Here is a 21,033-nt window from a genome sequence, read left to right as displayed (position 1 = left end):
GGATCTTTCTTACCAGACAACTGATTTGTTATACAAAATAAAGTTTTAGAGGTGGTACATTCATTAATTTTTCCGTTATAATACATAAATTTGGCAGATGTTATTAACGATTTCACTATGTTGTTACAGTGTCTATAAATGTCCTCATGAATTTTCAGCTTTGTTGATCTCCAGTGTCTTTCAGCTCGTCTGCGTTCCATTTTAGATTGTTTAATTTCCAAAGTCATCCACGGGGCAGAAGGTCGATCAGTCACTGTTCTGGATTTGACCGGTGTATGTTTGTTTAGTAGTTCACACATCTTGGTGTTGAAAATGTCTACCTTCTCGGAGGTTGAACCGTGTATCAATTTTAGAAGCTGGCGAATGTCCGCTCCAAACATTTCATTATCAATGTCCATTTTCCGGGTTGTAATTTTGCGGTGTCTCAGTTTGGGCTTCCCTATACGAGTTATTTCAAAGGACACCACGTAGTGATCAGAAATGCATTTGTTCTTACTTGAATTTCACCGATTTTATTGACATTGTCCGTAATCACCCAATCTAATGTGTGTTTTTTAATGTGAGTGGGGACATCAATGTGTTGATAGAGACCACGAGTCTCTAGAATAGATTTGATAAATTTAACATTTGTGTCTAAGGTATCTTCAAAATGTAAATTAAAGTCTCCTAAAATTATAGGCTGTGTCTTCTTGGTGGTATGCAGGTCTAGTAAATCCTGGAATTCAGAAATGAAATCTTTAATTTTCAGTTTGTTTTTCCTGCTTGGTGGTGGTCGATAGACACAGACAAAAATGACGGGACACCCTTTGATATGTAGACTGATCTCACAACATTCGAACGTTTTAAAGGAGGGCATTTTCTGTGGAGTGATGTTTAGAGATCCTTTATAAATTATGCATATCCCTCCCCCACGACCATTTCTTGGGACGGAGATGGACTTGTATCCCGGTGGAGTTAGGCCGGCTATAATGATTTCATCTCCGACGTTCCGCAACCATGACTCCGTAAAAAATGCGATATCGGAGTTAGACTCAAGTATTAAATCATTGAATAAAATGGTATTTTTTTAGGTTGACTGTGTGTACAGTAGTATAATTTTAAGATTACTTGACAATTCAGTTACGGTGTTTTTTGTGTCAACGGCAATTAAGTTCATGGGAGTAATGACGCTTCGATTGACTGGCATAACAAGTTCAGGAACAAGCAGCTGATTGACATAATAAAACACATGAAAGCAAAATTACTGCATGCGAAATTAAATGTCTATGTAAAATGCTAAACATCACAACAAGAGACAGGCAGAGAAATGAAAATACAAGAGCTGCTGTTCACATACAGTCCTGCCTGCATTTTTTGAAAAAAAAACCCAAAGAATAAATGTTTGGCCATCTGCTACAAATGTCGTCATGTCAACCAGCCTCGAGAGCCTATTGCACCAAGTACTAAGACTACAAAGAAAGAGGTAGACCAAGAAAAAAATTAATTGAGGCAGTCAAACGATCCCTGAAAAACTACAACAACTCAATTGAAAGAGCTGCAAAATTGGCCCACCATAGACAACGAAATCTCCCCTCAATGGTCAATGACAACAGAGAATGAAAAAGTAAAAATAAAGTAACAGTTCTTACAGTGTTATTGCAATAGGCCCTGACTTCATCATAGTAGTCGTCATCAAAGTAGTTGTTCTCATCACTGCCCTCCTCCAGTTCATCACAGTAATAGCTCTTCCAGGTAAATGGTTCAACATCTTCCCATGTAGCCACCAGCACTGATGTTGCTGAGAAACGTTTTTGGCTGATAGATGTGTTCATGGTATCAAGATACTCTTCCACCTAATTTTGGAAAAAAAGCAGTAGATAAGAGATGCCACCAGGCCAATCAAAAATTGCATTGGAAACCTGCAGAGGCAGGTTCCGCCTAAAACAAACATTTATACACTCACAACTTATACAAATAAAAATGTAATCCTTAAACATCAAAAACAGTTAACAACATCCTTATCTTGTTTTTTTAGCTTTATGGCAGTTATCGTTAGCATAATAATATAGATAAGTAAACTAAGGGATGCCATTTTTTTAGAACTTAAAAAAAATATATCAGTTTTGACCCTTGCCTTATCCCCTGTAAAATATTACCTCTCAATATCATTGTGTTATAGTATTCAGGTTAATGAAAAGGTTTTTTTTGGGTAAAAAAAAGTCATTATAGGCATCATTTTGATTCTAAGTCCTATTTGAAGATGCTGCCAGGCTTTGTTTCTGCTTTTCAAAGAGATAAAAACAGTTTAAGCTGTCTCATCCCAACACAGCTTACAAACATTTTGATCCATTTTTAACAACAATAGCAAGGCATCATGTCAGAAAGTCTAATTTTGATACAAAAGTGGGATAAATTAGAAAATAAATATAACTATTGAACAAGAAAATAAGACTGAATGATAGTACAATAACAATAACATTAGTTCGTCTGTCAGTGGCAGATGATGACGAATGCATCGGTAGAGAAGAATATTTCTTAAGTGAGGTGGAAGAAATAAGGGTAGACGTGTGGCTTCTGCTATGGCCAATGAGACCAATTCTGGTGTCACATATTGAGTATTTAAAAGCTGTCACCTTCCAGCTCGCACCCCTCCTATCTCATCCAAACATCTCCATGGACACAAAGAGATAGCCTATAACCTCAATATTCATATCAATATTATGCTACCAGTGCCAGACCTGGATATTAAGTAAAACCCATGAAAGCAAAATCCCTGCATATGAAATGAAATGTCTCCGCAAAACCTGTAGCATCACAAGACGAGACAGGTAGAGAAATTAAGAAGCAAGAGCAGCTATCGGCATTGAGCCCTGTCTGCATGACATAGAAAGACAGAGAATAAAATGGTTTGGCCACCTGTTATGTATGTCACCTGGCCAGTCAGCCTCAAGAGCCTACAACACCAAGCACTCAGGCTAATAAGGAAGAGGAAGGCCATGCAAAAGGTGGATCGAGGGTGTCAAGGAAACCCTGAGAAAACATAATATCACAACTGAAAGAGCTTCGGAGCTGGCCTACCATAGAAAACTGCATCTCCCCTCGTTGCTTAACGGCAACAGAGGATGAAAAAGTAAAAAGTAAAAGTAAGTAAAAGCTTCATTTTGCACTGATGGATGTGAAAAGCTTGCGCACGTCTCTTTTGGCTTCAACGATGTTTCACTTGTGCAAAGGTTTGTTTTAAAGTGAGAAAGAGAGGTCCAAACATCAGACTCATGGTCTACAATGTATCTGATGACGGCATGAGCAACTGTATGAACTCTTTATCTCCTGCAAGCTGCTCCCAGCAGCTTACAGTCGGAGCCACTGTGTTGGTGAGCTGCTGCCAATGGCTCGGGCGCATTCCTTAACAACGACTTTGACATTTAATTACTTTTTGGCAATTGCCAAAAACATGTCTCTTTTACCCGGAGGTAATTCATTACAAGAAAAACTATCAAAATAGGTTCATTTGTTTTGATTCAATGACCCATTCAATGACGTTTTTGTCATTTTTAGATTAAGTACCAAAAAAGAGCTCTAGTGTAGTGGGTTGACCCCCCCCCCCCCAGGAGATAAAGAGTTAAACAACCAGTTTTTCATGTCTCCCTCCACTGTAGGTTACCTCATCCGATGCTCGGTTCAAGACATGGTCTACCAGTGTACTGTTTTTGTTGGATCCTACTGTACTTGATCCTTGATACAGCTGGTAGAACACATTGCCAAGGCGTGGGTCCATATAACTCCAGAAAGGAGCTATGGTGTAGATGCCAAACTGGGCATTCCACTCAAGACTAGGCCACCATGTCCATTTCTCACGCCCAACTGTGATAACACCACTAGGTAAGACCTGCGATAAAAAATGAACAATTATATGTGTGTGTGTGTGTGTGTGTGTGTGTGTGTGTGTGTGTGTGTGTGTGTGTGTGTGAGAGTGTGTGTGTGTGCATGCGCATTTGTGCAAGTACGAGGTAAGGTGTAAGGTGTAAGTGGAGGTTCAAGAGTCTGCTCTTTTCTCAGGCGAGTGATTCCAGTTTTAGGAAGTATGTTGCTACGAGCGTTCATGTTGACATGAATGTAGGTCTATATGTATTTTTGTGAGTGTATGTACATGCTGGTAAGTGTGTGTGTGTGTGTATGCATTTTTGTGTGTGCGTGTGTGTGCGTGCGTGCGTGCGTGCAAGAGCGTACACATGTGAGTACAGGTTTTTCAATCCAAAAAGCTGGTGATGATACATAATCATAGGCTCATCTATTGTCTAATTCAAGTGCCATTCAGGCAGCCTTATGCCATTTTTTGAACCAATAAGTGTTAATTGTTACCACACTGTGATTTTGTTCTCTTTTTCGGATTCTCAAATTTCAAATTATCGCCACCTTTTCTTCTTCCAATTAAAGTTCTGTAAAGAATATTTACCAAGCACATCATTCCTACCTTGGCTGAAACTAGTACATAGTGGGTGTGAAACATTTGGGTCCCTTCCGGTCAATATCAGTCATATGAAGGAAATTTCAAAACTGAGTAAACGTTAAGTTAAAAAACTATCACCTTTTCCCTGCAATTTAAAACTAGAATGAAATAAATATGAAAATATTTGACGAAAATACAGAACTTTTAATTGTGCAAGATGAGGAAACACGAAAAGGAGAAAATGGCCTCCGAAGTTGAGCAACATGTTTCCGTAGCAATGGGGGTCTTGAATTGAGATAGAGACTTGAAATTTAGCAGTTATCTTGGCTATGCCACTACAAGGTAAAATATGAAAGTAGAAAACTATTCATTCACGGAGAAAAAACTTATGGGCCAAACAAAATTTTTACGAGAATTTACTTCACGTCAAGTGCAACAGAATATTAGCAGGATACTAGGTACCAGACACTAAATTTTCAAAGTAGCTGTATGTCAAATTCATCTGTTTCATATGAAAGGCCTATGTCTCCTGAGAATTTTGGTACCATACTTTTACCTCCCAGTTAATGTTTAAGAGAATGGCAGCAGTTTCAATTTAACATATTAATAAAATATTGCTGAAATCGTTAACTGGCTGCAACCCCAGATTTGACAGATAGTAAAAGAGTACCAAGTGCACCAAACATCTCTACATTAAAAGAGTACAATCATTATAACATAAAAATGAAGCCTAATATTTTCAAGACTGTGAGATCATTACAAATCAGTATTTTATTGCCCCAAACACGATGATCTGTCGTTATGTAAATAAAAACACAGAGCGTTGTCTCCGCCGGCGCTGCACCAGTCTTCACGGCAAACTAGTGGGCTCAATACTGTAGTATACTGAGTGCTCCCGGTAGTTTCGTCGAAAGATTCATGCAAAATAATTCCAAGCCGATGATGTTATTCTGATAGAAAAAGAATTGTTCTTTCTATTGGTATCTTTTTTCAGCCGGTATTTTACACATTTCGTGTTAAAAATGATCTTTGAAAACTTAGACCCTTTTTTTCAAGATTTTCTATCTAAAACACCTAAGCCAAAAAATAATAACCATGGGAAACCACGCTCAAAGCTGTATAGTTCTCCGCCAATGAAAAGACGGTATTTAATCATCAATCTTTCAGCAAAGCATTCGAATGCATGGGGGTCAATTCTGAACCGGGGACCTCGCATTCTGACCGCAAGGGGCTTCCCTTTCCACGGCGATTCTCTAGCTCCAAATACCCGGATATACAAACAACTTACACTATTATAACGAAGAAAATTTGAATTTTTTTCAGTGTTCAGAATTTGGTGTTTTACAGCAAAAGAACAAAGAAACATAGATCTGAATTGCCCCCATTTCACCGAAACCACGTGCCAGGAAGGCCGCGAGTCGGCTTAGGTGCCGTGTTTACGCTACCTGATTATATGTTTGCAATAGCACCATAAACACACGAGAGCACACACACACACACACACACACACACACACACACACACACACACACACACACACACACACACACACGCACATACAAACAAACAAACACACATACACACACATGCACATAGACCACCTTGGTGGCCTCTTGGTTTGGAGTCCACTCTGAGAGATCTAGAGGAAGGTTAATTAATCTTTTAAAAGCTAGCAGGGCACACCCGCACAGTCAGCTGTTTACGTAAACAAGCATGAAGTGAGCTAGAATCAGAGTTGTTTATATTTCAGTCCATTCATGCTCGAAAAGGGGTCAAAATCTAAAAATAGTTACGAATGAAGAACGTTGGAGCAAAGATTTTCCACTAGTGGAGAATCTTTGGTTGAAGCAAAGGTGGCCATAAGGTAATGATTCTAAAAATAATCTCACAGCTACACACTAGCAAGGTCCAAATTCCTTTATCTCGTCACCCAAGCTCACAACAAACCACACACACCTCCAAAATAAATCAAAATGAAATATTTATAGTCGATTATAGTTGTTTGTTTTGATCCTAAAAGAAGCAGAAGACATCAAACTTTCAATATAATATCCAGAAAACAAAAACTTCATGGAAAGTCACTTTTTTGCCTTTTGAGCCTTTAGCGGTTAATAGTAAAGTGCATCTTAGGACTGATATTGAGCGGGGCAGACAGATTTGAGAAAAATACCTTGAGGTGGCCTCAATACTTACATGAACAAAAGTGAATTTCTCAGTACCAAAAGGAAATCCTCCCGTAATCTTGATAGGCTCACTGATGGCATCCCAATAATCCCACTCAAACAAGCCTTTAGCTGTGACACGTTTGTCCCCGTTGGCAGTACCATATGGGTAAAGGTCTGAGGAAGAAGGCAAAGAGAGAAAAGCCTTAACTAAATACTACCTTATCTACAGCAAAATGTTCTGAAAAGTTTGGTGTTTAGGATAATGGTTGTTATACTATATCAGGAGAACAGAGAGGGAGGAACAGGCGCTGAAATAAAGTCCCACATTGGAAAGGCACAGACGGCATTTTTATCTTTGAATAGGATTAGGAGGACCAGGGATATCTCATTAAGAACAAAGCTGAGGATTTTTAACTCAAATGTGAAGTCAGTCTTGTTGCATAGATGTGAGACATGGAACGCGTCTCAGATTTGCATAAAGAGGATCCAGGTTTTCTTGAACAAGTGTCTACTGAGGATCAGATGGACAGACAGGGTCACCAATGAGGAAGTATTAAGAAGAATGAGACAGAGTCCAGTCAGAGATGAGGAGGGAAGAAGGCGTTGGCGATGGACTGGACACACTTTCAGGAAGTTAAGCAGCTGCTTGACATGAAAAGTGTTAGATTGGAACCCACAGGATAAAAGATCAAGAGGAATACCACGTGGAACCTGGAAAAGTGGATGTGCAGAAAAGTGGGAAGACATGGAGTGACATCAAGTGACTAGCAAGAAACACATGCTTCATATTGACTGACGGAAATTACATTCCGTTCAAAAGAGTTTTAAAAATTCAGAAACAAAGTTTTAGTTTGTTCTAGTAGAGGTTTTATAGCGCTCGCAACTGCATAAGGTCATATGAGCACCAGAAGATTAGAGGAGTTACAAGAGAGTAACAAACATGAAATAGAAGGAGGGGAGATAAGGACGATAGATGTTTGATAGTAAAGAAAGAGCAAGCTACACCAGAGTACCCGCCAACCACCCAGAAACAAAGGGTTGACCAGTGAACCCAAGAGACAAAATTAATATTGTTTAGGTAATATTTAATGATAACAAACAATGTGGCTGGAGAGTGTGAAAAAGTTATCAGATCGTAAAAATAATAATCAAACTCAAAATCAATATATACGACAATTAAAACTGATTCATGTGTAAAAGCTCTACTAACCTCTTTGTCCCACAATGGTAGCTGTAGAACATTGCCACAGAGAAATCAGGTTGTATGAAATGAAATGCATCAAATCATCTTTAGAACATATTGATTTATAAAACCACTTCAAAAGGCCTAATGTCATTTTAAACACTTTGACTAAAGTAGAATATTAAAACTCTAACTGAAATATAATAATAATTTTATAATGATAATAGCAACAACATTAATAGAAATTAATTATAGTGCTTAATCTGTAGGAGGCTCAGAGCATGGTACAATGCAAAGTTATTAATGAACTGGCAAATCATAAGACAGAAAGTACACATTGTAAAACCATTTAACAAAATACACACACACACATACACACACACACACACACACACACACACACACACACACACACACACACACAACTCCCAGAACCACACACATTCTCACATAAAAAACTTACTAGCAGAGGATGGTAGTGTTGAATACAATATATGACTTTAAATTTTTCTTAAACTCTCTCAGATGATATAATATGCATTTCTTTTGACACACTGCATTTTTTTTCGGCACTTGACAAAACATTATATTTTTTGTACCAGGAGTGCCAAAAGGACATCCTTTTGAGAAAAAGGTTCTAGATTTTTTAACCTAGGCACAATACAAATCTGAGGAGATACTTAATTATTTCTGGGCCACAACAGATAATAACATTGCTCATAAACAAGCATATCAATGGTAGTTGTTGAAAAAAATGTACGTCCAAAAGTACTACTTTCAAGGGAAGTAGCCTGCAAATATCAAGCATATAGTAAAAAACACATATATAGGTTTTGCATCAAAGTCATGCTTTTCAATTTTCACTAGAAGGTTTCCAAGCAATCTTTGAAACAAAAAAAGAACTGACTTAATTTTGGACTTTCACAGTTTGTGACTGTTATAGTTATTACTGGGGCTTTATCCATAATATATTTTCTTTTCTAACAAAACTGCACCATAACGTAACTAGCAAAAAATCCATATGGTATATTATTTTAAGCTTGCCACGATGTTATTCATAAAATAGATATCTCATATTCTTGCACAAAAAAAAGGTGAAAAGCTTTGTAAAAGAATTACTTTTACTCCCCCAAAATAAGACATTTTGGTTTCCATCCAGAAATGTCATCAGCAGGGCGAAATTTGGGGGAATACAAAACTGATCCCATGTCACAAATTAAAATTAACTTTACTCCTAATATTATTACAAAATATGCTTACAGCTTAGTTACTGAAACAGTTTACTGCAAGCACAACTCTGAATGGCGGGAGTAAAATGAAAACACTTACGGTCTGGAGTTACCAACTCTGCAAAAGAAAATAAAAGAAATGGATAACTTGAAAGTGAGGTATAGATCAAGATCAAGCATATCACAGAAAACACAAAGAAGAAAAAACAGTTAAGTCTTTGGTTCCATATGGTTGTGAGATGATCACAGCGAGCTGTGCAGATGATTTTATGAGTGTTGATGAACTGAACATGCCACGCAGTTCTGTCTTTAGTGCAGTACTTTTTAGAGTCTTTTGGAGCAATGTTACAGAACTTTAGGTGCTCCTTGTTACTATTGTACCTCTTTTTTTGGGCTGACCCAAATCAATGAGTAGTGTCATGAAAAAAAAAAAATTCTGAAGATGCACAGGACAATTTTGAGTTATGGACAAATTAAGTTTTATTTAACTAAAATGTCAATTAAAATGCACTTTCTAAAGCTATGATCAAATTCAAACAATATAAAAAAAGGCTTGTCTGTTTTAGTAAGAGTTTTACGGCGTTTACAACTACATAAGGTCATATGAGCGTGTGAAATAAGTTGGTTTTATTTGCAATAGTTCACCACACGGCCTGAATTTGGTCAATATATTTCTAATGAAAAGGTTAAAGCACTAAAAATTTGAGGTAAATGAATTCTTAATTTACAATAACTTTTTAAATAACATATAAAAACTTAATGTTTTTCATAATTTTCCATTTGGCCTTTATAAAATAAAGGATTCTGTTGGGATCAACGACAGAAAATAGATCTTGCAATTTTTTAAAATTTTCAATATTTACTTCCGGTCTCTCCAAATTCTAGACATTCAGTTAAAATGTGTTCAATTGTAAAATCGGTGTCGCATCCGACAAAAAACGGCTTCTCATCTGCCTGAAGGGGGTATTTATGTGTCAGGGATGTGTGTTTGATGCGTAATCGAGTAAAAATGACATTGTCTCTTCTGCAAAGACCTGAAAGATTTCGCGGCATTAATTTGGGCTTAATGTTGTGTAGTTTGTTGTTGGTTTGATTCTTTCAATGAGTCTCTCACAGACTGGAGGTGAAGTTTTTAACTTTATTTTTAAAGTCAGTCTGTAGGAGAGTGTTTGTCGTTGATCCCAACAGAAGGGACAAGGATTCCTTCACCAGGAGATCCACCTGCTCATTTTCTTGGATGCCCACATGGCTAGGTAGCCATGCGAAAATGATACTTTTCCCAGTTTCAGTCAAAGCGGGTATTTTTTGTTGTAACCTAACTATTTTTGGGTGAAAGAGTGTGTAGATTGTAAGTGAGGTTATGCATGACAGAGAATCAGATAGGGTAAGGAAAGATTTGTTGGGGGAATTTTCTATGGAGTGGCAGTGGCCTTCACAGAGAAAATGGAGGCTTTGGGATGGAGTCTCCTCTGGTGTGTACTATTTGAGGATAGGGCAGTGGCGCCCAGAGCAGAGACTGATTTAGAGCTATCTGTGAAGATAAGCTCTGCACTGGGGTATTTTTCTATAAAATTTTTTTGTATTCTCCTTTAAATATTTTGTTGTTTGTGCTTGCTTTGTTGTGTGTGGTGAGCTGTAAGTCTACTTTTGCCTTGGTGAGGTGCCATGGAGGGAAGTCGGGGAAGAGAAATTGTTTGATGGGTTTGGAAAAGTGTATGTTTTTGGAGTCCAGGACTCTGAGGCCAAAAGGCTTGAATTTTTCGTTGTTTTCTAATTTGTTTATGGTGTCTGGTTTGCTCTGAAAATACAGTCGTGTACTGGGTTCTCATGTGTTGAGCTCTGTTTTATGGCATATTGCAGTGAGAGTTGTGTGCGTCTGAGTGTGAGTGATGGTATGTTTGCCTCAGCCTGGAAGCTCTCCACTTGAGAAGTGTGGAAAGCCCCCAGGGCGAGGCGGAGTCCTTGGTTTTGCACTGGGTCTAGTATTTTTAGGAAAAGAAGTTTTGCTGATCCATAGACCTGACAACCCTAGTCAAGCCTGGATTGGACAAGGGAAATGTATAGGCGGAGAAGGTGTTTTGAGTCCCCGAGTTTAATGTTTTCAGGCACCTCACATGAAGGTCTTTTATGTGTGGTATGAAAGTGACTTTTTGTCAAATATACATGTAATGCCAAGGAAATAAGCTTGGTCCTGGATGGAAATCCTTTCCCACTTTCCAGAAGTGCACAGCAACCATCTTTGACAGGGAAAACTAGACACCGTTATTATTTGCCCACTTTTCAAGTTTATGCTGCTTTCCATAGATATTAGTCCAGGATTTTTGGAACGGCAGCAAATCAGGAAGTCGTCAATGTATAACGAGCTATCTATGCTATTTCTGAGGGTCTTAACGATGGAATCTATTTTAATTTCAAATAGAAGGGGAGAAAGAATGCTTCCCTGGGGAACACCTTCCTCCTGCTGGTAGGGGTCTGAAAGGGAGGATCCAACACAGACCTGGAAGGAACAGTTTTTCGGGAAATTGCCAATGAAGGCAGGGAGGGGACCGCATTGTGCCGAGAGCATGCAGGTATCTAAGAATGCCGTACTTCCAGGTTGTGTCGAAGGCTTTTTCTAGGTAAAAAATGATGGCGATCAAGTGGCCTCCTTCAGCAAACATCTCACATATAAAGGTCTCCAGGCGGACCAGGTGATCCAGAGAGGATCGAGTTTTCCTGAATCCGCACTGGAGACCGCTCTTCGAGCCGGTTGTCTCCAGAAACCACAGGAGTTGCCTGAGAATCCTTTTTTCTATAAGTTTGCACAGAGTTTTCTATAAGTTAGTGCTATTGGTGTGTAATTTGAAGGGGGTGTGTGGTCTTTGTTAGGTTTGGGTATTGGAACCACAGTGGCGAGACCCCAAGAATCCGGAAAGGAGTGTGACCGCCATATGTCGTTGTATATGTCTAGCAGGAGAGTAAAAGTTTCTGTGGGTAAATGTCTAATGATCTCCGAGGTTGTGGATGTCATCCGGGGCTGTATTGCCCAGGTCCAAGATGCATGATCCATCCAGCCTCTGAACATGCCGGATGGTGTCTGTGCGTCTACCCAAGAACTTTAGAGCTATTTTGAAAACTTGGTTGAGTGGTGTCTGACAGCTGATTTTGGAGATGTATTTTCAGAAGGATTGTCCTTTGCTCTCCCTGAGGCACGTAGCCTCAGCTCAAGCTTTTCAGTAATTAATTTTGTTTTCCTTGGTAGTGCTATCGACGGCTCTCCAATATGCTGCCTTCTTTTTCTTTACTACATCATCACACTCCCCAGAGAACCAGATCTTGTTCTTCCGGGGTTTTGGAGATGTTTTTGGTATGTATTTGTGACATATTTCTAAAAGTGTTTCATGGAATTTGTTGTAGTTGAGGTAGAAAGCGATGTTCAAAATCTGGGAACATTCAATGGCAAACCCGCCCCAGTATGCTTTTTGAAATTGAAGCATTCTGGGATCTGATTGTTTTGGAGGCTATTGTTTTTTAAATGAATTGGGAAATGGCCAGTAAGGTCATCCAGCACAGACCACTCAAGATCTGGGACTAGGTCAAGTGTACAAAAGGTGAGGTCAAGGGATGAAGTGCCAAAAGTGGATCTGTTTCTGTAAGTGGGGGATCTATAATTTAAGAGGCAGATGTTATTATGAAATACAAAATCTTCCATTATTTTTCTTTTCTGGTCTGTGCTTTTGTCTCCCCAAATGGGGCTGTTGGCATTTAAGTCATCTAGCAAAATAAAGGGCTTTGGGAGCTGGAGCTTTAAATCATTCAATCGAGTTATTTTGAGGGGGTAATTTGGTGGGGGTATAGACAGAGCAGATCGTGATTGGTCTGTGCAGGGTGAACCGTATGGCAATAGCCCGGAAGGTTGTCCTAAGATGCACTAGTCTGTGAAAAGCGTTGTTGTCGGTTTGTAGATGGTGGTTCCACCGGGAGCAATCTGGTTCTCTGTGTGAATATGATGGAGTGGGTATTTTCATATTCCCCTGACCCACGGGGGGTAAAAAAGGCTTGGAAAAAGTAGCAGAGACATCATGAGTAATCAAATCAAAAGAAAATAAGAAGTACGGTGAAATAATGGACTTTCACAACACCATCCCCCCCCCCCACCATCCCCAACAAATGTACAAAGTAAATACCAGTGTTGAGAGTGCAGTTGTATGAAGTCCCTGACCCACTGGTGCACAGCTCATCGGAGGCACACAGGTAGCTGGAAACTTGACAGACATCCAGATCTGTACCGGGAGAAAAGCACATTGAGAAATATTGAAACATGATGGCAATGCAGAGCTGACGGTTTTGGTTAGATTTTCTCATACTCTCTGTAAGACATAGATAATGTCTAAGGCAGTGCCTATGGCCCTGAGCTAAGAAAAAAAAATGAAACAAATAAAAAGTAAGTGTTTTGATACGATATAGAAATAACAGAAAAATTAGAATAAACAAACAGAACAAAACCAACCTCATAAACTCTCTTAGTATTAGTAAGGTTTTACGGTTCTCACAACGGCGTATGGTCATATGAGCGCCAAGGTGTGGATGTCAACAGAGAAGTCCAAATGGGGAATCAGGCTTACTCTGCTCAACTCTCTAGCCTCAGCAGCACAAAGCCTGCTTTGACTACCAAGGCACCCCGGAAATAGCAGTTCACAAGAGAGTGACAAACATATAAAAGAAGTACAGGTAAAATGACGATAGTTAGGATAAGGAAAGAAAAAGCAGCAGTTCCCTCTATGTTGTTCCGGCACAGTATGAGCATGACATTGATTAATCAGCCCATTTACAATTCTACTGTGCATAAGAACATGAATCTTTGGGAAACTACCCGAGGGGGGGGGGGAGACTCATAAGCTCTGGGGGAACAAACTACTCTCATTCTTACAGGATATTAATCAATAGTAAGCGTCAATTCCCACTTACCTTTTTTTAGAAGACAAACATGTCGTCAAAACATGATGTGTACCATCACAGAAATATGTTTGCCATCAATAATACATTACATTTGTTTTCATCAGGCAAGTGCTCAGAGTGCTTTATAACAGTACAAAGAGCATAGTTCCAATATTGATCCTTTCCTTCCTTGTCTGTCTGTCTGTCTGTCTGTCTGTCTATCTCTTTTTTCTAACTCCCTCTCTCTACAGTTCTTCTAATATTACATTTCTCAGAAAACTGTTGTATGCCTCAGCAAAAAGGTATGATTTTAACGGTTTATTAAACATTGCCAGGGGACTCGAGTCTTTAATTTATCTGGGAAAGACATTCCATATATTAGAAGGCCATTATAATAAGAAAAGGAGCTCTGTCCATAAATTTGTAGTTTACTAATGGTTTGAGTAAAATTATTTTATATCTATACGACCTGAGAGTTCTTGCTGGTACATACATTTGACAAGCATTTGCAAGAGACAGGCTCGTGCAATATTATCTTTAAAAATCTATAACATTATTGTTCTTTTAGGATAGGGCAGTAAACATTTTTTTCTCCTTCTGAAAAATATGTCTAGCTGCATTTCTTGGAGATTGATTCACTCAAAAGCCAACAAGAAGGGAATTGCAATTATTACAGAATTACAATTTGAAAGAATAGTGATGGTACAAAGGTTTTTATTACACTTTCTGACTGGTAATCTCTGATATGGCTAATTTCTCTCATTTAATGTACAAATTTTTACAAAGTGAGCTTGTATGAGACGACTTGGACAGATCATTATCAAAATTCACAACTAAGTTTTTAACTTTACTACTGGGCTCAGTTTCAACACCATTGACACTGATTTTGACACTTGAAATATTTTATATCATACTAGTGTGTACGATGAGCATGATCTCAGACTTATTCACATAAAGTTGGCAGTTGCGTCCACCAAATTGGGAATATTTAATCACTAACAGAAACTTCGTGATGCCCTATTTGAGCAACCACACCCCCAACACACCCTCCTAACTGCCACCACAGACTATCATTCCTACTCATCTGAACTGACCTGAGGACTGATTTATAATGTTGAAAAGGGGGTGGAGTTAAAAACTATTACTGTAATAACCTCCTTCATCATAAATCATATTGGAAACAAATAGCTCAAGTGATCATACTTTTGTTCATATAAAATATAGGATGGATGAATTACCTTCTCACTACTGCTACGAGCTTAACCATTTTCAAATGTTTAGATATCATTATGATGAAGGTTTCAATAATGTCCTATGTTATTCTCAAACAAAAGACATCAAACTCAAACTGTCTCTTGTTTCTTTTCTATTTCATTATATCCAGCATTGAGACTCAAATGTGAAAATGTATACAAATGAGGCCTTCTCACTCCAGCCAAAATGCAGGCAAAGATAGAAAAGTAGCTTAAACTCTAAGCAGACTCCAAAAGTTAACTAGACCCCCCCCCCCCAATACATTCTGTGGGATGGAGTAAAAACCCATATGAAATAAAAAGTTAACAAGACATTTGATAAGGAACTTTAAAAGTTTAAAGAGACAACTTTAAAGATAAAATGCAAAAATAAAATCCACAAATGACAACCCACTAGCTGTCATAACATTAACCTTTCATCCAGTTCTTTGATATCTTAAAAAAACTTTGCCTGTACCAATGGTAGCAGCACATATCAAAGCAATTATCAACATAAACTTGATGCATCAATCAGTCTCAACTCTCTCTGCATCACTCATCAAATTTTGACTCGACTGCTTCCAATGTCACAAATCTGTAATTAAAGTGAGCAGCTTGTACAAGTTAAAATAAATAATTTAAGCGCATAGAGCCTACATTTGACTAGGAGTAGGCGCTTAGCAAATGGAATTTAACATTTTCATTATTATCATTGTCCTTAATATTAATAATAATATTATCATTATCATTATAACTTACCTAATGGGTTAATGTTGCTTACAGCATAAAGTATATGGCCATCAAACACATTGTGCTCAACAACATATGATCCGTCAAGACTAATTAGTGGGTTCACCATGACAAAGTCAACATATATCTCTTTGAAAGCTGGTGCATCAGACCTATCCGGCAGAAAGACAGTCAGGATGAACGTAGTTCCTTCAAATGTACCAGTGACTGTAGATCTAGAAAAATACCACCAAAAATATATAACGTTTTTAAAGCGTACATAATTGCGTTTAAGTATGAAATACTTCACTATAGGGCAAGGCAATGAGTCGCTTTAGCAAAATCCGGATAATATGTTAGTGCACCTCTTCGGCAAAAATATGTTATGAACCGCTTTGGCAAATGGGTTAGAAACAATTCGACAAACGGGATAGCATCACATCAACAAATGGGTGCACCCACTTCGGCAAACGGGTCGGGAAAGAGAGTTAAAAGTCTGAATTCGGATAATGTTTCATTGAGAATTATCAGGTTAACTGTATAATTTATCTGGATTTTGCCCACCTCTACTTCACTAGGCAAACAAATCACAGCCCACAACCAGGCTGCAAGGTCCATTCTGAAGCAATCACTCCCACCACTTGGAGAAAAGATGTCCGAGTTTTCAGAAAAGAGAAGACAAACTTTACTTGTTCCCAACAAAAGCTTTGGCATGAATAAAGGACTTTAAAAATGCTGTGTTTACCATTGTTTAGTTAATAACAATGCACCCTGCGTAGTCTTTGTCAGAAAAACACCCTAATGAGAGGCCCTGACTGTGTAAAAGCTTAACACATGGTAATCAAACATATTATCTTGCAAATAAAAATGGGCAAGATTTTTAGGTTTACTTCATAATGTTTTAATGTCAGCTGGCTCTCATACCTTAATCAAAAACACAACAACAAAAAATTGGAGAAGGTTCTACTAGAGACGCTCCAATTGTTTGTGTAAGACACATACTTGGACTCTCCAGTATACAAGTAAGACACAAATTAGCTCAGGCTAAGATGTACCTGAATGTTATAGAAATGGAAGGCCACCCACTGTGTGTGGGTTACATGATATAAATGATGGCAGTGAGTGGATTCAAGTTGCACCAGAGGCTGCACCCGATTTGACAAGAGTCATCATAGGTGTAAAGAAGGGAGATGGCACTGGAGGTGGCAGGAACAGCAGAATTGGAAGTAAGACAGATTGTCAAGGAAAACTCCAGGCCCTTGGATCCAGCTATATACACTGATCGTTCTATGAAACGTGGGGTGAAAAGTGGTTGGGGCTTTGTTATACATAAAGATGGCTGCATAATTTTAAAATCATCTGGTGCATGCAGCAAGATGACTTCAAGCACAAGAATAGAGGTAGAGGCAGTGACAAAAGCATCTGAATAGCAAAAAGAGAGCTTGTGTTCTGTCAGACATGCTGTCATTGTCACCAACTCTCAAACATATTGCAGTGAGTAAAAAAGTGGATGCTGAGAAGTGAGCGGCTGCAAAGCATAGAAAAAAGCAGACTGAGAAAAATAACATGTATCTATGCTCCAAGCCATACGGGTGTGGTGGGAAATGAAGAAGCAGACAAACTGGCAAGCAAATCACCTGTCAATACGACATTAAAATGGACAAAAATTATGTCATGAATGCCCTTGCCACCACACTTGAAGATGAGGAGATTGATCGTGACTATGCACCAATCTTACAACTTGAAGAACTGAGTGTCTTCAGAGGAAGTGGCAGAACCAGCATGGTCCAAGCAGGTGGACTCTGAGGTGGATATTGGAGTGGAGAGCGGAGCATGTATGGCAATGTTTGGAGTGCTAGGATGTTGCTCCCAGGGTCAAGTAATCAAGTATAAAAGTGTAAGTATGGTTAATAATCATTCCGTTATTTTTTGGGATATGTATAGGAGAGAGAGAGAGAGAGAGAGAGAGAGAGAGAGAGAGAGAGAGAGAGAGAGAAAATTGCTGGCAATTTGGCTGCATTGTAGTTGTGTGTAATCATGCTATTTGCCAGCATAAAATAACCATTACTAAGCTATTAATTTAAAAGCTTCTCATGCTTTAAATGAAAATATCAAAATTTTGTAATTAACACTTTTATCTGTATTCATGTTTTCAAATTCAGAGAGCCAAACATTTAAAATTTAAAGACACAATTGTACTTCACGCATGAATAAAAAAGAGAAAAATAAAACCACAGAGTAAGCTAGAACTTACTTTGCCATAAGTCCTGCTATACCATAGGGAAAGCCTCCTTTACTAAAAGCCAAGGCCGCCTGTTGGAAAATAAAAAAAGAAACTTTAACTAACAAACTGTATCGACTGATTATTTAAAATGGCTACAGTAAAACAAACTTTTGAAAACAGTATTTGCTCCGCCTGAGAAGTCAAGGACTCCAAATGACCTGGGCCAGAGGGAAGTTAGGGCTAAAAATAGCCTGGTGTTTTAAGGGTTAACTCGTTCGCTACGTACTATTTTCGGCTTCTGGACAAATTGTGTTCCGGAGGGCGAAAAGAGATGATGACTACTGAGCAGTTCAAAGGTCTTTGGGGCCACAAATTCAAATAAATAACATATTATATACAACAATTTTCAGTATGGTTTGTCGCATACATCTGTTATGTTTATTTGTGTTTTCGCCAACTTTGGTTCCTGTAAGAGGCGATTATGCAACACAATTTTGATTTGATGCGGATAAAATTTGAAAATAAAAAAATAATAATCTTTGCTGAAACTCAAAACATATGTTTGCACCTTGTCAAATGATACATCAAAATAAACAAAAAAGAATATAGAACTGGAAAATATTGAAAAATTTGCAGTTATTTACATACATTCCATAATATTTGTACATTTGGATCATAACATCCGATATTTAAAAAAAAATTAAAAAATTTTAATATTGAAAAAAAGGATCATAAACAGAAAAAAAACTCTTGTATCTTATATGGAATTATTCAGAATTGCAATTGGAATAAACCTATACATGTCTTGAGTGGTACTTTTGTGTAATTTCACCAAAAAAGTGATTTTGGGGAGAAAAAATAATTTTAACAATTTAGATTCTAAACTTGGATCTAGAACTAAAAAATATTGAATTCTCAATAACAGTGCATTGGCAATTTGAGTCCAATAGTATCAATATTATAAAGAAGAGACCTACATTTCTTTAGTGAGCCAAATAAGGATACATTTTGTGGTGTAAAAGTACTAAGACTGGTGTCTGGGCTATAATTTTGGCATTGCGATAAAACAAAGTCGCATAAACTACGAAATCGCGTTTCAAAACTGAATCTAAAATTCCAATTTTCGGTGGAAACGCTTGACCCGGAAGTCAATGTTATATTATAACCTTTATTTTAACATGGATACGTGGATTGGAATAAAATCTAAGCTAGAATTATAGGTCGGAGCTCGAGCCGTCCGGGGCAGCTTGGCGTACGGAAGACACTTTCGGCGCGCCGCTGCCTACGGCTCGGCGTAGCGAATGAGTTAAGGTATTGCCATTGTCAGCAACAATGATAATGTTTTATTGATCGCAAAGCAAGAAACCTATCTTGTATCTGGCATCATGCTAAAACAAAAAGATAACGCTACAAGCATTTAATAAAATATATGAAATCAAATAATATGAAAATGAGCATTGTTTCCATTGAACTCCGTAAAGCCTCTCTCTCTTGTCCTTTTTAACTCCCAGTGGAGCATAGACCATCAACAACATTTCTCCAGCAAAGCCAGTCATGTGCATCCTTTTCTAGCTGTTTCCATGTTGTCCCTGTCTTTTCCATTTCCGCTTGTACCGCTCGCCTCCACGTCATCTTCAGTCTTCCTTTCTTACGTTTTCCTTGTGGATTCCACATCAAAGCTTGTCTGATGATGCTTGTCAGGGGTCTCCTCAGGGCGAGCCCAATTCATTTCCATTTCTTCACCTGTATGTCTTCCTTTACTAGCCTTTGGCTTATTCTTTCCCACTGTTAAGCATTTGTGACTCGATCGTACCACTTGATCCCCTCTATCCTTCTTAGGCAGCCATTTATGCAGCTCTGCAGTTTCCTTGCAGCTGATGCTGTGAGCCTCCATGTCTCTGAACCACACAGTAGAACAGTCTTCACGTTTGTTTTGAAGATTCTCATCTTGGTGTTCAATCCCAATTTCTTAGACATCCACTCTTTCCTGAGGATGATGAAAGCTGCTCTTGCCTTTTGGATTCTGACCTTGATGTCTTCATCTGTTCCCCTTGCCTTGTTGATGACGCTTCCCAGGTAGGTGAAGAATTCAACATCCGCCAATGGTGCCCCTTGCAGTGTGATAGGAACGTCGGCTGCATTCATTCGAAGAACTTTCATTTTACCCGTGTGAATATGGAGTCCAACACTACGGGAGAAGGACCTGAGGCGATCTGTCTTCCGTTGCATCTGGGCTCGACTGTGAGAAAGAAGTGCCAAGTCGTCTGCAAAGTCCCAAGTCTTCCAACTGACTGAAAAGGGTCCACTGTATGCCACTACGTCTGTCTCATTACCCAATCCACTGTTAAGAAAAAGAGAAAAGGCGATAGCAGGCACCTCTGTCTCACTCCTGTTTTCACTTCAAGTGAGTTTGTCCACTGTCCTCCAAGTAAGACACTGCAGCTCATTCCTTCATACATCTTCTTGATCAATCTCATGAACTTGTCAAGTATTGCATAGTGGCGCATGAGCTTCCATACTGAGTCCCTATCTAGGCTGTCAAAAGCTTTCTCGTAGCCAACAAAGTTAACATACAGGGAAGAGTTCCACTCTGTGAACTGCTCCACTATTACCGTAAAGCCTTAGGCAGCCTATAAGTTGAATGCAAATTATGTGATTACACATGCATTTATTCAAATAGTTTCGAAGCTTCTACAGTCATCAAGGTTAACAAATGCCCATGTCACTCATATGTTCCATTCAAGATTATTTCTCCTTATGATAACACAGTTGAGACAGGGGAACTAAACAAGTTATACCAACACTTTATGGACTTTTGCCCCTTTAATCTTTATCAAAGCTCAAGCTGAATAAGGTATATATATCTTAAAATGATCCCAATTAGAGTTCAAATAGAAAATTTAAAAAAATAATAAAAGAAAAATTGTA

The 21,033-nt window shown here is 38.5% G+C and overlaps 1 protein-coding gene across 1 annotated transcript in view; it reads right to left on the bottom strand.

The window, feature by feature from the left end:
• The window catches only part of LOC101854936, a gene marked incomplete at both ends in the record, with an annotated part of 275,129 nt that overhangs the window by 62,198 nt on the left and 191,898 nt on the right, over positions 1-21,033 (bottom strand). Inside the window, 8 exon segments of the mRNA XM_013080473.1 lie at positions 1,629-1,832; positions 3,641-3,865; positions 6,620-6,765; positions 7,802-7,822; positions 9,104-9,121; positions 13,170-13,265; positions 15,912-16,117; positions 18,136-18,194. Coding sequence (XP_012935927.1) covers positions 1,629-1,832; positions 3,641-3,865; positions 6,620-6,765; positions 7,802-7,822; positions 9,104-9,121; positions 13,170-13,265; positions 15,912-16,117; positions 18,136-18,194 — 975 coding nt within the window.

Source organism: Aplysia californica, unplaced genomic scaffold (assembly GCF_000002075.1).
Source record: "Aplysia californica isolate F4 #8 unplaced genomic scaffold, AplCal3.0 scaffold00088, whole genome shotgun sequence".
Taxonomy (NCBI): domain Eukaryota; kingdom Metazoa; phylum Mollusca; class Gastropoda; order Aplysiida; family Aplysiidae; genus Aplysia; species Aplysia californica.
The sequence above is the reverse complement of the archived record's forward strand: the minus strand, read 5'-3'. Positions and strand labels throughout refer to the sequence as shown.